Below are 15,727 nucleotides of genomic sequence, written 5' to 3' on the forward strand. Positions count from 1 at the left end.
GCTCAGAGCACTGATGACTGTAGCCTTTCCAAACACCCTCCTAAGCCTTTAAACGATATTCAAAGTGTTGCTGGGAAGGCAAGACTATTTAATGTTCATGACAGGTTTATTTTTAATGCTAGCAATGTTACTGGTGTGTGTATTGATATTGGATTTATGTAACAAACTAAAATCCAGGCAGACTACTCCAACTATGTATTATTTACTTTCTGTCCCAGCAAACTATAATCTTGATATTTTCCCTTTATTCCCTTTTCAAATCTTTCTAACTGCATGCAAATGAGGAGGGAAATGACCTTAAAAAATTCCAAGTAAACTTGAATGTTGCAGCAAACTAAAAACAAGTCATGTCACCAATGCAAAGAAAGTACCAGTATGTTGCAGAGCAGAACCAGTCTTCTACAAATATACAGAAATCAAGAAAGCAAGGCAGCCTTAAACTTCTTGTTATTTAAAAAGATATCGGTAGGAGTGCCTTGCTGTGTTGGACCCAGTGCTAACTTATCTGTGAAACAGAAATTTCCCTCTATGTCTGGATACTGAACTGGACTGAAGGACTGAAGGGCGCAGGGACAGGAATCTTTGCTGAGCGACTTGCAAATGATCTGGCCTGTAGCTTCAAAGATACTGTTTACTGCTGACCCCCCCCCCCCCTTACATCTGAGATCATGAACACTTCTTCAACAATTCAGTGACATTCACTTTCTGTATTGCGTTAAAATGTATTTTCAGTAGAGATGCCTTATCTGGGACTGAGCAGCTGCTTTACTTCAGTGCTTATTTTGTGTTTATCTTAACTTGATCACTGGGATAGTTGTGTGTCTGTGACCTGTAATACTTGAAACTTGGTTTGAAATGCATCATGTCTGCCATGGTGTAGACAGTAATGTCGACATTCAGTGCAGTTAAGAAGTGACATTTAGTTTTTGTTGTCAAACAACCCAAATCAATGGCCATATAACATTCTTATGCAAAGTAGCCACATTGAAATATAAATCATATATCTGAGTTATGGTTTGATATACACATCTATATATATTTTGCATATTCAAACAGCTGGAGGACTGGAAATGGTTATGAATTAATAATACACAATGCCACATCAAAGAAGTATTCACGCTTGCTCATTGCCATACATGAAACCAGTGTCAGTCACCTAGCGTATGTAATTACTGTAGACATTGTGCATGATTAGCATGGATATCTGAAACAATAAAGCGCAAAACTGAGAATTTCGACTTTTTTGGCTCTGTGGTCATGTGTGCCTATTATATGAAGCACGGGTGCTGAGGATCATAAGCACTCAGCAGTCTGCAAAACCCTGAAATGAACAATGACTGTGATTATTTACTTGCACCATGTTGATAACAGTTTTTTTTTTTTTTGCCTGTTTCGCGTTATTTATTTACTGACTTCTTGCGGTGGGTAGGATATCCTTCAGTTTATGCTATATTATTTAAACTAAAATGATTGCTACGATAGAGTCATGACACAGAAGGTGGCGCTAATGCGCCTTTACGCTTTTCGCTAACTGCCGAGTAAAATACAAGGAGAAGCAGTAGAAGAAGAAGAAGAAGGCCGTGAGACGACGAGTGCTGTGTCGTGCTCAACGTTCGTCTTTCACTCTTCCGTTGCGTTTAGGTAAGTACCTCTCGAAATGGCCGAATTGCACGCATTGGTGAACCTTTTGTTTTATTTTGTGTAACGTGTTGTTACTCCTATGAAAGGATTCGGGTGAATGTCATTTTGGAAGGTTAGCGTAGGGACGTTACCAACTAACGAAATATCCCAAGTAGCTAGCTATGCTCAGCTAACTTTGCAATTAGATGCGCTTTTAGTTTATTCTTTTTTTCAAAAAACAAACAAAAAAACCAAATGTTGACCTAGTCAAAACATTGAGGCGATGTACTCGGGCCTGGCGTGGGGTGGTTTTCACTCGTGCTTGTCTGGTGTTGTTTTCACCAACAGCTGAAGCGAGCTGATGCCAAAAATGGAAGCACGGTCAGCTTTAGACGAAACTAAAACGGCGCCCACCATGGTAAACCCACCCACCCAGCCTATCTACGCGTACTGTTTTTAAGTTAGAATTTACGGTGATACAATCAAGCCTGTATCAATGGAGGTCACCTGGTTTTTGTCTTTTCGTAGCAAACTGTTTAGCCGTCGAGTTTAATTAGGGTCGCCACAATGAGCCAAGAGGCTCTGGTAAAAGGAGGTGTGGGAAATGTGGTCCTTTCATAGCGGTGTTATCGCAATTTCTTGCTCATTCTCACGACTGGGATGCTCTAAACATGAGGAATTGAGGCGAATATAAACATGTTCGTTAGAAACGACAAGCAGTCGGCGCTAAAAGGAAACCCTCTCCGTTTCCTGTCTCGCTCTTTTTTATTTTGCAGGGTTTTTATTTTATTTTATATATCTTCGTAACATCCTATTTAGTGTTTATTCCTTTAGAAAGTGTGATTCTAAGTTTTTGTGAAAACCTCTTTAGAAGCAAGTATGGACACTGCGCAGCCATCTTGGGTAGTTGTTTTGAAGGAATATGTAAATTGCAATTGATTTAAATGAAAACCGGACTTCAAGCCTAGAAAGGCAACTTGTCCCATTATAATTAAACTACATTTTTAACTGGAAGTAAATGGAACTATATATCTGTCAATCTTAGATGTTGCACATGTCTGCTTGTCTTTGTATTGGGGGGGGGGGGGGGGGTAGTAGTAGTAAAGTTACCTATTAAATCCCATCAAGTGCATAACCAAGATGTGGATGGCCGAGAAGTCAGGATAGGCCTCTTTGAGAGTCTAGCATTACATCTCATTAGGATCAATGATTTCAATTTCTTTTTGTCCATAGATTATTCACTGTCTGCCAAAGATGGTCCGAACGCATTTTGGACCACCACGCTTAAAGCCCAGGTAATGTCTTTCAGTTGTATCTAGTTGCATTAGCATCACCTGGTGTTATGTTCATCATAAAGTTTATAAGTTAATGACTTAACGTGAACTCTGGACTTCATTTTTAAAAATGATTTAAAGTGTTTGGTGGGACTTACCAGTTTTTGCTTCTTGTGTCCTGTTAGACCTTATGGAGATAGTCATGCTACTGGACACAATGAAGGCAATTACAACCCCAGTTCTAGAAGTCGAAGAGATGCCCAGGCCTACCCAGCAAAGCCTCCACTTAACTGGAGGGAATCCAGAGGTAGAGGACGACCCCCACCTGTCAGAAGAGTTCCTCTGATGGGAGAGCAAAGGGAGCCACGTTTTAATAACTGGAGGTCCCAAAATCAGGATTCCTTTCAACCGTACCATCCTAAAATGGAACCACACCATAGCCAGAGACGGCTGCCTCCATCTAGGCCAACCCGCTCCCCTCAAGTCCAGCATCAGTCATCATCTCATGGTCCTGCGCAAGGACATCATAGTCAGAGAGGTCCATCTTTTCATGGTCACCCCTCTGGTCACAGATCATCTTCCCCAAGGCATTTTCGTGGCCACCCAGCTGATAGGAGGCCAGGCTCTGCACCAGGCTACCAGGGATCTTTCAAAGGCCCCAAAAGGCAGTCAGGCTTTCCTCATCAGGAGCAGCGGAGTCGAGACCCTCGAGGGAATTACAGTCCAAGAGAAAGGCCCACTCAGGAACACTCGGGTCACAACGTGAAGCGCTGGCACGAGGCTGGATCATTCTCACATAATGGGCAACATGGGCCCTCGGGGTCACAGAGGAACCCCAGAGAGATGCATGCGAGAGGCTCGTGTACAGAGAGGTACAGCCGTGAAGCAGCAAGCCCAGCTGGGTAAAATTATTAAAGCAGAGGCCTGAAGGTGGCCAGTCCTCCCAGTCAAAGGGGCTGTAATGATTACTTCTACTATGTCCCAGCTCATAGTTATTAGAGGGGGTTAATGGGGGGACCTGTGTAAATGTGGTTATACCTGCCATTGAGGAGTATCACACCTGTAAATACTCTTTGAAAACGTACTCCTACCTGTTTACTTCTGTCATTTAAGAGTTAAGTTCCGTCTCCAACTTAAAATGGCAATGGATCTGTCATTATAATGATTTCTCTATTGTTTGATGGATATGCAGGTGGTCATCTGAGCAAGACTCCAGGCGCCAGCGTGGTCCCATGGAGAGGCAGGGTAGCCGATCCCACAGTAGAGAGAGGGCACAAGATGTGCCTCACCCACCTCCTTACAGATCCCCTTCATGGAAAGGAGGCCCATCACCTTCATCCTCCTACCACAGGGGCCCTCAGGAGAGGCAAATGGCAGGACCCCGCAAGAGGAGGATATCAGACATCAGCATGTCCTCCTCGGACGCAGCACTGGAGCATGGCAATGCAAAACAGATCCGGAGAGTGAGACCCCAACTGCTCAGCATTCCCAGGCCATTTGGTGGAAAACCCTTGTCTCTTAGGGATAGAAGTTTCCTGGTTAAGAGCCGACAAGTCAAAGCAGAGTCACTCATGAGGCTCAGAATACCCCCATATGTGCGACCGAGGTTTCGCCTGGGTGATTCTGCTTTACAAGGAAATGCCAGCTCTGTTCTTGCTCTCAGGAAGAAACGTTTCCAATTAAATGCAGTACCCCTGAGAAAAGTGGAGACAAGAAGGGGAAAACCCCCACAGTCACTCCCCAGAGAAGAAAGCAGTGCCAACAAGTCTTCCAGAGACTCTGATACAGGAAAAGAGCAGGTGGAGTCTCGTCGGTCCATGAACGCGCACAGGTACGGTATTTTCCTTGTTGCACTGTTCGCAGGGGCTTGATGATGATTAGGAGGTCAAGAATGTCTCTATGTGAAAGGGGGTCCCAACTGTGGAAAAAGGAGATGTCATGATGAGCTAAATGTGCAGCAGTGGTTCGGTTGATGAAAATCCACAAATGTTTTCACATACCACCACATATGTATCAGAGTATCTACCTGTCAAGTGGGATGGAGAGAAGTTTTATGCGTCTGTTACACAGGATCTAATTTAAATCTTCACCAAAAGATTTAATAACCCCCTTGATGAAGAGTTTGAGCTTTGCTGTCAAAGGATTCTTCTGTCAGCACTTGCTGACTTGATCTCAAAAGAAGTGCTCGTCAGCATATTCTGAAGCCCTTTTCATCCGCAAATTGATGTTAACAGCTCTCATGTAAAACAATATGTCGCTGTATGCAAAACAAGATAAATGATGGGCGTGAAGAGGACCGCATTTGGCATCGCCTAAACTGTAATTACATGCTTCACCTTAGTGGAAACATGGTGTTCAGAAGTGTGTTCACGAGAGATCCCGGTGAACAATATATAATACTAATATATATATGAAGGAGAACAGGCGAATATACATACCACAGCAGTCGTGGTCATCGCGTTGTCAAGTTCTGATCTTGCACAGAGCTTCCTATCCAACCTCCCTGCTCCTAACTCGGCTCTCCAGATAAGGAAACACATTATGTCTATGCTCTATCAAGAAGCAGTTAAGCAGCCCACCATAACCTCAAAACAAATGGCGCAAATCAGAAGACGAGGTCACTGTGCTGCTGAAGGCTCCATTGGGCTGAAATTTTATCACAGCCTCCTGAAAATGGTGCGATTGTCACTAAGTACGGCGATTGTTGCCTTAAAATGCGTATTTCCTTGCAGAAAAAGAAATCTGAAAGCTTTACATTGTTTTATGACTAATTGCTGTTCAGGGTGTTAGGATATGAGACAGAAAAATCGTAAGACGAGGCAAGAAGAAATTTCAAGACGGAGGATGATTGCAGAGACCAAAAAGCCAGTAAATCTCAAATAAACTGGGACACTGGTTAACATGGCTGCTGTTCATAGTAGCATTTATTTGCAGTGATTAATTAGCTAAGCCATAACCCTTAATTTGTTCCCTTCAAATAATCCAGTAAACAAACTAATGCTTGAGTCTGGAAAACATAAAATATTTAAAACCAGAGACAAGGAATTGAGCAAAAATTTTAAAAACAACCAAAAAAGCCTCCGAAAATCTAGCACTTACCACAGTCGGGACTTTTTCTCCTTGAGCTTTCATCAGATGTGTACGTCCAGTATGCAGACACTGTGGAACTTCCAGGCATTTTAGCCACTCTGTGTCAGACAGAAGTGAAGCAAATTCATTTTCAGCAGAAGGACTGGATCAGCTTATCAGAATCAAATGGTTTGGACAAACGTAACCATGAAGCTCAGTGGTGCTACATCATTGCCAATCAGCACAATGAAGAGGAGCCAAACTGCTACTTGCACTTCATGCAGTGGATCTAAGCGCTGGAACTGTTGCTCTGCAGTCACCACAACTTCATAAGAAACAGTCTCATAGCACCCCATCTTTTCTGACATACCCCACATAACTATCATGTCAGTTCTGGAGAATTATTTGAAAATTTTCTAATGAAATGCATGAGGGATAATCACATCAACAAGTTAAATCGGCAACTGTAGAGCTACGCCATGGACAAATCACATCAGATCACCCTTCCTTATATGAAATGTCTTGATATGACACCTTAAATTTTTTGGAAAAAGCACTGAGATCACAAAGGTACGCAATATCAGTGAGGCCCATAGATATGACACCAATGGATGCAAAAGAATGGAAAGATATTACAAGACTCCTCAATCCTAATGGGATACTAAAAGAGAACAGATACAAGATCAGCTTTCTCTTTGCATCTGCGTCACATCTTGTTATTTATTTTTATTTAAATCAGCGTGAACGTGAGCTGGACTATCAGGTTACCTGTCCCGTCTGATGTCTGACCCAAATCAAATAATAAATGTGTGGATCACAAGCCTCATGGACAGTAAAACATTTGAGCCATTTTACGAGGCAACTGCAACGAAAGTCTCTAACCCAAACTTGTGAATGCCAACCTGTAAAGACACTACCTTGTCAGTTTCAGGAACCAACCCCCCCCCCCCCCCAAACCAACATTCTCCGTCGAATATCCCTGATCTACCCAAATGTAAGTTTAAACTACAATGGAAGAGGAAAACTGAGTGCCATTGTAGCCCATCGATGGCAGAACTGGCAAACTGATCCCAGCCTTTTCTTCCAATATACCTAACATCCCTACATTTAAGAAGAGTATGATTGGATGGAAGCCTCCTTTGTTGGCACTAAAAAGCCTCAAGTCCTCTCTAAACCTGGACTTGTTTGTGAACAGACAACCTTTAGATCATCTCTTGAAACTAAGAAAAAAACAAGCTGTGCCTCTACCTTCAGAACTATAGATCACTTGGTGACTCCAATCTCACCTTTAAAGCATGGGGAAGCCCTTTGGATGATGAAAACTGAAGATGACTAAAGGAACAACATGGTGTGGTCTGATTATAAAGCCTTCAGAAATTCATTCTGACATTGGGGGGGGGGGAAATGCATTGCCTTCCTGCACTTGTGAAAGAGGGATGATAGAAGACTTGATCTGATCTCTTAACGTCGTCCAACATTTGGCTCCTCTGTCAATCACTGAGTAAATGAAGAGAGCACTGATTGATTCAGGGTACAAAAATAGGAGTAAAGGAGCATGGACATTCCATGGGTTTTTTGTAAGTACCCAAGCGATGCGTGGCTTTTTGAATTGTCAGCATACAAAACAGTTTTGTTCATTACTGGTTTAAATTGCATTACTTAAGAGCCGCCAGGCTTTCTTTTAGTTTGTACTAGAGGTCTGTTTTTATTCAGAGATTTCAAGTTATTTATGTTCAGAACTGGTGTTCTCAACACCACCTCTGTGACTTTCTCCTCAGATCTTCTCCCATAGAGAAACGTGATCTTGTCGTTTTGTCGCACTGGCCACCAGGACCGAGCTCCTCCAAGGACTGCTCGCCTCCAAAGGGCCGTAGCCCAAAGTCAAAGAGTGGTAAGTCAGGTTTTTGTGTACTTGTCTTATTTCTAATTTTTTATTTTAATTTTCATCTGATAATCTGTTGAAGGTGTCAACTGTTTTAAGTAGTGTCTTCAAATGTTTTTTGTTTGTTTTAGATCACAGTTCAGATGCCGATACCACACCAAACAGACGCCTCTCTAAGTCAAGTGATACCAGATCTTCTCCTGAAGACAGAAAACAGGAATATTTGGACAAGAGGGTCTTTAGGTACATTGGAAAGAACTATGCCAGTGTTCGAGGCGGTGTTCTTGCTTTACTGGGAGGTTCAGTCTTTTTCAAAGACTGCTGTAACAGCCTCATGCTCTTTTAGTTGTATGGGAAAAATGTATGATTTCACAGAAGCATAAAAATAAGGTATTCTTCAGGTTTCTGATGGCTATTTGTTTTTTGTAGGCCTGTTAATATGATGCATGACAGCTACAGACCTGGGAGACCCTTAAGGAAAGGACCCGGACCCGGACCCATGCAAGTGAGTGAAAGAAACAGTGCTGAAGAAAAGATCATCCATAAAGACAGACTGCTCTAAATGTACAGTAATAATCAGAAACTTGTGTAAAACAATGTCAGTCTGCATTAATAACTTAAAGTAATTATAATTAAATATATTTGCAAGATCAAATATGAAAGAAACTATATAGTCTGCATGTTAATGTAGATGTTTTCAGTGAAATCATAAAATTTAATGCTGGGCTATAAAACAGAGTACTTTATTAAAGGGAAAGAATGTCAGTGTTGAAAATTGTAGGCTTTTAAATTCAGACATGTCAGACATTACTTAAGGGTGTCGTTACGCCACCACAACAGCCAATCATAATGGACATGTTTCTGTTATCTGCAAAAGGACATGTGCTAAACCTGAAGCTAAGTATTCTTATCCAAATACTTGTATTGTAGAAAAAGTAAATGTGTGCGGTGACTTATAGAAAGCCTAAATGATGTTAGCTGCTGTTCTCAGATTTTCAAGACATGATTAATAATGCTAGATATTTAATTTGTTCTCAAATTTAAAACAAAAATCAGAAGTTTCCCAATTTTCAAGGACATTTTATTTTAACATTTATTTTTGATAAGTTTAAGAGTTGGTGAATAGACTGGTTATTGCAGCTAGTAATGCAGACCGATTTCTCTTTTGTGATAAAAGTTTTGTCCATATCAACCAACTCTGACTATATTGAGCTTGCAGAGGTATGAAGATAAACTATTATTAACACTTTATAGCATCCTGACATTGAAACTAGTTTAAAAAAAAACAGCAGTAATGTTTTGGAAAATGTAAAACTAATTTGTATTGTGATTACAGTACAATCACACAAATGTTGTATATACTCAGCTTTTACCATTGTGCTTTTACAGAGAACAAAGTTCACTGGTGGTCCACGGAGGATGGGCCCTGAACTGTCTGGGAATTTTAGAAGACCACTCATGGTAAGTAGAGAGATCATCTCTCTTGTTGGAAAAGAAGCATTCGTTCTTTAAAACGAATTCTTCATTACATGTTTGTTTGTTTGTTTTTGAAAAAGGAGAGCTTGGTGCCGCGTCCTTTCCCGAATCAGAGACCAGTGTTCAGAAAGAGTTACAGTATCGTGTCCAAATACCGTAACATGAGAGTGATGCGTCAGCGCGCACCGTACAACCGAGGACCCAACCAGCAACGGTGGTGATGACCACTAGTGAGTTGGGAAGCATCAGCGGCTTCAAGTTTGATACGTGCTTCAGATGCAACACGTAAGAAGATTCTAAAGATTTTTTTTTTCTTTTTCTTGTATAGGTCCTACGTTCAGCTAACATGGATGGAGAAAAATTCTCATCAAGCTCTTTGCTGTCAGGGGGACTGCAGAAAGCTTCACTACAATCCCATCCTGCATCGTGAAAGCTTTTTATTCAATTTATTTTGGTGTTTTACTTTATTCTTTGTAAAAGTACTGCAGTATTTTGGTTGACATTGTCTGTAACATAGGCCATTGTATTATACAGCCCTGCTTTTTCCTCTCTTCAGATGATTTGGTAATTGCTGCTTGTGATTATGGGAGTCCTTGTTTGGGGTTTTTTGTTTGTTTTTTAATACCAACAGCGTCACATTTCAGATTTAAGTACAAAAAAAAAATCTCTTTAGTATCTGACTTTTACTGTCCATAAAGACCCACGATAAGATGTCTTTGATTAGAAAACAGTCTCAGTGGACACTTGGGTACTACTTGTAAAATGTGTTTAAACACTTTCAATAAAATGAGATTAAGCACTCAGTCTCAGCCTTTTTCCCAAACAACATTAACAGTGTACAACATTTAAAAATAATACAATGATTTTCATACTGTGTAACCCTTTAATGAGTGCAAAGACCTCGGTGGATACAGGTTTTGGGAATCGATGCCACAAATGTTTAAATCAGATGCTGTAGATTTCCTGTTTTTGTTTGTTTTGTTTTTTTTCCTCCAGTTTCCTACAAAAATACAGACTATCCTGTAATTATACATTTAGAAAATAAGTGGGGGTTTTTCTTGTATTAGTCCTTTATTTATCTAGGTAAAAAATCTGATATTAAAAAACTGATTTCCAAGAGAGACCTGGCAACAAAAGTCAAAATACACGTACCACATAAGTATATAACATTTAAAACATACAATATCCCGTACAAACGTAAAGAATACACAATAACAGAACAAATTAAGAGCAACATTAAAAACAATCACACTGAGTAAAAGTTATTTTCTCTGAGGTTTATTTTAGTAATTCACAGAAAGTGTTCTTGTACCTTGGTGAAGTTTGAGTGGCAATGGGGGTTGGGGGTCTTTATTGATAGGAAAAGCTAATGAAAATACAGTAAAAAGTTCAAAATCTTCACATTTCCTAAAGCTGTACATTTGATAGGCTTTATTTTCACTTAAAATGTTAATGTAAATGGTTAAATATTACTGATATTAGCTGCTAAATATTGTACATCTTTTAAAGTTGGGGCACTGTGAAATTACAGTCATTAGGCATTATGACAAATGCCATGTCCTGAAGCAATTTTTTCCACCTCAGAACAATTTTCATACTAATTTTTCCAGAGGTCCATCAGATCTAGAGAAAGCCATGTGTGCCTTTGTTAACCTTAGACTACAGCATTGTAAACAACTAGTGAATCATCTCTTACAACTATTGTAAAAATGCTGCAGCCAGACTACTAACTGCAACAAAAAAACCCGAGATCACATTACTCCAGTGTTAGCAGTCCTGCACCGGCTCCGTCCCTTACAAAGTAAAGTGATAGTACTTGTGTTTCAAGCTTTAAATGGTCTTGGTAGAAATGCATATGTACATATACTCCCTCAAGATTCTAACCTAATCATTCCTGACCCATCCTACAGCTGAAAGGTATACAAAAAGGGGGTCCTGGCTTTCATCTTGTGGCACTGACACTTTGGAATGACCTCCAAAGTGACCCCAGACAGCTTGATGCTTGCCTGAGGTCACTTTTTAAACCTAAGCTGAAGAAATATCTTTTTCTTCAAGCATTCGACAACAGCTGATCTCTGGAGCTGTGACAGGAGGACAGTCTGTTGTTGTGTTATGCGAGTTGTGTGAATGTGTGTAGAGGGAGTTTGGAAACTCTTCTGTTTCCTCTTTCTTTTTTTTTACTCACCGTTTTACTAACTCATTCACAAGAATGTCCTTTTATGAAGACATTATTGCAAACCTTACGTGGATATGCCTCTCTAGCGTTTTGAAACGACTGTTTTGAAACAGCTTGTGAGAATTAAACTGAAGTCGTCAACCTTCTAGATTTTTTGTTTTTTTGCATCGTTTGTGCGTTTAAACAACTGTCAGCCGTCAGTCTGTGACGCCGCTGATATTTGGGAGCAGAATGGGGGGGCTCTGCTCTAAACTTAGACCGGACAGCACCACTCTTCATCGCAGCATACTCTGCAGACCACTGTGGATTACAATGGGTGGTGTCGAGTTACCGCAGATGCTGCTTTATCTCAGCGGCGAAGCTGGAAAAACAAGGTGAGCGTGCGCTCCGGATCGTGGCTTTAACTGACAATAATCTGGTAATTGGTTTAGTACGTTTACTAATCTGTCACTGTGCTCCCTACTCTGCACTGGCTCCAGCATGTGTTGCCCATTAGTTCACTGCTGTGGCATGAGAGAAACAGCTGCCTCTGCTCTTACACATTTAGTCTCTCTCTCACACTCACTGATAAAGAAATACTTCTGCTGCTGGGCTGATTCATGACAAAGAGCACAGATCTTTTAAAGAAGCAGCACGGTGTGAGACTGCACTGAGCTGACAGGTTTCTGTTGATTTGTGTCCCACTGACTTGCTCCCATTTGTCATTTGTAGATGTAGACTTAAGGGCACTGCAGGGTTTTTCTGTCTTTCACTGTATTCTTCTCTGTCACGATGGGCAGCTATAGTTCAGCCCTCATTCCCGGTAAGCCTTGCAACTATTGTTTGTTACATATATTGAAATGCTACTGTGCTCGGATGCTGCATGTCTGAGGCAGAATGTTAATCTAGACTTTGAAAATGTGCAAAAGAAGGAGCGAGATGTCTAAGAATGACCATTCAGTGACTTCCAAGCTCTGTGAGGTGTGTTTTAACATGTAATCTCCATTTCTCTCAAAGACACTGAGGAGTTTGTGTCAGTTGTGTCTATCACGGAGAAGCTGAATGCGCACGCAGCTCATGCTGTAGATGAGAGGTTACAGTCAGAGCTTCGGACTCTGGGAAGTATACATTTTTAATGAAAGCCATCTACAAGCCAAGCCATTCCATTTCTTAATCGTCCAGTTTGTTTATAGCTTGGTGCTGTGTTTGAAAAGAGTGTGTGGTGTGGTCTGCTTGTGTCACTCTGTCCTTGGGATAAATTTAACTTTTCTGAGCTGCCCCATACACACACAGAGAGACAAGTAGAGACGCAGAAGATATCTACTTTGACTCCTTACTTAAAACAAAGTTAAAAGGTACTTGCCCTGTAGTGAATCGGTCCCCTTTTTGAAAATCATCTTCTGGGACTAAGAAACACCAAAAGCTAGAACGACATGTCACCATTTAATGTATTTTACTCATCAGACGTCTCAAACTAGACTTTATTTTACAGGTAACACTCATGATGGAGGAGGAACGAAAGAAAACCCAGAGTGAAGTAAGGAATTCGCTGCCAGAAGGAACTCAACAAACAACTCAGAATGGATCCATCCCGCCTGTAAGTGCACTGCTCAAAAACTGAATGAAATTAACACTTTTTAATCAGAGCATAGCATCAAGATAATTAAACTTCTAGAATATTGACCAGAGGGAGGTTGTTAATCAGTTTCAGCTGTTTTGCTGTTAATAAAATTAACAACAGGTGCACTGAGGGCCAACAATGAGACACCAGGAATGGTTTTACATGGTGGAGGACACTGACATTTTTCCTGAGTGTTTTTTCACTAGTTTTGCATTTGCCTAGGGTCACTGTCACTACCAGTAGCATGAGACGACACCTGGACACTACATAGGTTGCACAGGTAGTCTAACTGCTCCAGGAAAGCACATCAAACAGGCAGTTACTCCTGGAAAGGAGCATAGAAGGTCCTTAACCTTCTGATCATCTGTGCAAAGAGGAACAGGATGAGCACTGCCAGCGCTACAACATGACCTCCAGCAGGCCACTGGTGTGAATGTCTCTGAGCAAACAATTAAACTGATTCATGAGGCTGGCCTGAGGGCCCAACGTCCTCCATGGAGCCAACTGGTATTTGCCTTAGAATACCACAATTGGCAGGTCCATCGCTGACCCCTTGTGCTTTTCACAGATGAGAGCAGGCTGTGAGAAAGACGTGAAAGGGCCTGGAGAAGCTGTGGAGAACGCTATTCTGCCTGTAGTTCAACATGACTGGTTTGGTGGTGGGTCAAGGAGGCCTGGGGAGGCATATCCATGGAGGGGCACACAGACCTCTTCAGGCTAAAAGGCAGTACCCTGACAGCCGTTAGTTATCAAGTCCTTGGATTGTCAGACCCTATGTTGGTGCAGTGTTCCTGTGGGTTCCTCGTGGTGTTTCACAATGTGTTGAGAAAATGCAGACAGTTCCTCCTCCAGGGAAGATCCCACAGCACACCACACTTTGATGGGTGATGAGTGTCTTTGAATTCGGCCCTTTGTAGGTTGATCATTTTTATTTCTATTTCACAATGTGGCATCATCATTCATCATGCAGTCTTTATCAGTAGAAATATCAGCACAGTTTTTTCCCTCCCATTGAGATCTGATGTGTTTTCAAAGTGTTCCTTTCATTTTTATTTATTTTTTCGAGCAGTGTATAAAATAAAATGCTAAAGGTCGTACAATCCACAGCTGTTAAACTGCAGTAAATGACAACTTCTTATATTTCTTTTGTGTTTTCCACAGGCATTAGAAACCAAAACTATGCCCACAGAGTCTTTCTCCTCTCTCCTGCCAAAGGCTATCTCTGCTGTGCTGCACCCAGCTCCGCCTGCAGGCATCAACTCACAGCCCAGCAGAAATCCAGAAGGGCACGCCTCGCCAAACCTGGAACAACTGCAGACAGAGCTGAGAGACCTGAAGGGCCAGTTTGAACAGATGAAGACTCAGCACAAGTATGGCTGTCTTTCCCTAATTGCACATTAGCTATAAGTTGTAGACATCTGCACAGTTTTCTGTTTACCTGCTCATCCTCACTCTGGAGGGCATTTGACACTCCCAGCCCAGCATCAGTACCAACCAACTGTAGTTTCAGTCAGGTTTTTGCTGTGCTAATTTAACAACATTGTGTTATTCCAGCAAAGAAATCAAACTGCTGATGAATGAGCTGGATGAGGAGAAAAGGATTCGCTTAACGTTACAGGTAAAGTGGCCGAGGATAATAAAATTTAGTAACATCGTATTTCAATGGGCGTAAACACTTCAAGGTGGGAAGATTTATCATGATTTGATTTTTTTCAAAATCCAATCTTTTTCCGTTTTAGATGGAAATTCAGCGAATGAAGAAGCACATGTCTAAATGAGCAAAGACGACTATTCTTTCATCAGATTTCTGATTTACCGTTTCTTTTTGGACTGCTGAGTGGGCTGACCCAGAGGGCTTAATATTTTTACTGAGTCACTGGTGAAAGTGCAAAGATGGAAGCAGACATAAAGACGGAGGCTGCAGCAAACTGTCCTTTCCTTCTGGAGATGACCGGCGCAGTTACACATCAAACATCTTGTTTTTTTCTCGTCACGTCACCAAAGGCATTCATAAACATTCTTACCGGGGAACTGTAATCTCACATTTTGAGTTTTCCAGGAGATTTCACTCATCACCGTCCATTAAGACAATGATTGGTGGCAATATGTACTACGGCATAATTGAACTGCATTTTTATCCATTGTGACAGTGACTCAGAGAGAGAGAAGGATGAGAAATGACAAGCAGCAGTTCATTTACAGAGACTCAAGAGTTTGTTTATAATAATGTAATATGGATGAGCACACAGATTTTAGGCTTGTAAAAAGAAAAAAAAATAGCACTTGTTTTCTTTCTGATTGCACAAAGAATGTAAATTTACTGGGTGCTGATGTGCATTGTGTGTTTATTAAAAATAAATATAGTTACTACTGATATATGTATGTTGAAAATTTATATTGGCATAAAAAAGTAAACAGAAATAAAAGCAAAGACAAGCAACAAAAAACAAAAACAAAAGGCCTAAAGGGAATAAAATCTATCAGTCGTACATTATGTGTTCGACAGGGGCTGTCAACGTTAACGGGTTAACACAATTAAAAAAATTTGGTAAATGGCCTGCATTTGTATAGCGCTTTACGCAGTCCCTAAGGACCCCAAAGCGCTTTACACTACATTCAGTCATTCGCCC

General features: G+C 41.1%; 2 protein-coding genes across 5 annotated transcripts; both read left to right on the forward strand.

The window, feature by feature from the left end:
• Positions 1-1,531: 1,531 nt before the first annotated feature.
• Positions 1,532-10,124, forward strand: LOC113030523 (serine/arginine repetitive matrix protein 2). The gene is made up of 10 exons (XM_026182034.1): positions 1,532-1,641; positions 2,854-2,915; positions 3,080-3,766; positions 4,087-4,725; positions 7,742-7,854; positions 7,977-8,088; positions 8,275-8,350; positions 9,235-9,306; positions 9,402-9,551; positions 9,650-10,124. The coding sequence occupies exons 2-9, from the start codon at positions 2,875-2,877 to the stop codon at positions 9,540-9,542; spliced, it is 1,881 nt and encodes a 626-aa protein (XP_026037819.1). The 5' UTR covers positions 1,532-1,641; positions 2,854-2,874; the 3' UTR covers positions 9,543-9,551; positions 9,650-10,124.
• A 645-nt stretch (positions 10,125-10,769) lies between these two features.
• Positions 10,770-15,477, forward strand: LOC113031215 (SH3 domain-containing kinase-binding protein 1). Of its 4 annotated transcripts, XM_026183200.1 has the most exons (7): positions 11,898-11,915; positions 12,209-12,299; positions 12,494-12,594; positions 12,969-13,073; positions 14,259-14,467; positions 14,652-14,715; positions 14,837-15,477. In XM_026183200.1, exons 2-7 carry the CDS (start codon positions 12,269-12,271, stop codon positions 14,873-14,875), a joined length of 549 nt encoding a protein of 182 aa, XP_026038985.1. In that variant the 5' UTR covers positions 11,898-11,915; positions 12,209-12,268; the 3' UTR covers positions 14,876-15,477. The 4 variants fall into 4 exon arrangements, with proteins under 4 accessions (XP_026038983.1, XP_026038982.1, XP_026038985.1 ...); XM_026183198.1 differs by lacking the exons at positions 11,898-11,915; positions 12,494-12,594 and adding an exon at positions 10,770-11,871 and having other exon boundaries at positions 14,313-14,467; XM_026183197.1 differs by lacking the exons at positions 11,898-11,915; positions 12,494-12,594 and adding an exon at positions 10,777-11,871.
• Positions 15,478-15,727: the final 250 nt, after the last annotated feature.

This window comes from Astatotilapia calliptera, chromosome 10 (genome assembly GCF_900246225.1).
Source record: "Astatotilapia calliptera chromosome 10, fAstCal1.2, whole genome shotgun sequence".
Classification (NCBI taxonomy): Eukaryota; Metazoa; Chordata; class Actinopteri; order Cichliformes; family Cichlidae; genus Astatotilapia; species Astatotilapia calliptera.

What these genes read in the sequence shown, in the direction of transcription:
- LOC113031215 (XM_026183197.1), top strand. Translation starts at nt 11,729, where the DNA reads ATGGGGGGGCTCTGCTCTAAACTTAGACCGGACAGCACCACTCTTCAT. An exon ending in TAGTTCAGCCCTCATTCCCG is followed by an intron (nt 12,300 to 12,968) that starts GTAAGCCTTGCA and finishes TTTATTTTACAG; the next exon opens with GTAACACTCATGATGGAGGA. An exon ending in AGAATGGATCCATCCCGCCT is followed by an intron (nt 13,074 to 14,258) that starts GTAAGTGCACTG and finishes TGTTTTCCACAG; the next exon opens with GCATTAGAAACCAAAACTAT.
- LOC113030523 (XM_026182034.1), top strand. Translation starts at nt 2,875, where the DNA reads ATGGTCCGAACGCATTTTGGACCACCACGCTTAAAGCCCAG. An exon ending in CGGTCCATGAACGCGCACAG is followed by an intron (nt 4,726 to 7,741) that starts GTACGGTATTTT and finishes CTTTCTCCTCAG; the next exon opens with ATCTTCTCCCATAGAGAAAC. An exon ending in TAGCCCAAAGTCAAAGAGTG is followed by an intron (nt 7,855 to 7,976) that starts GTAAGTCAGGTT and finishes TGTTTGTTTTAG; the next exon opens with ATCACAGTTCAGATGCCGAT.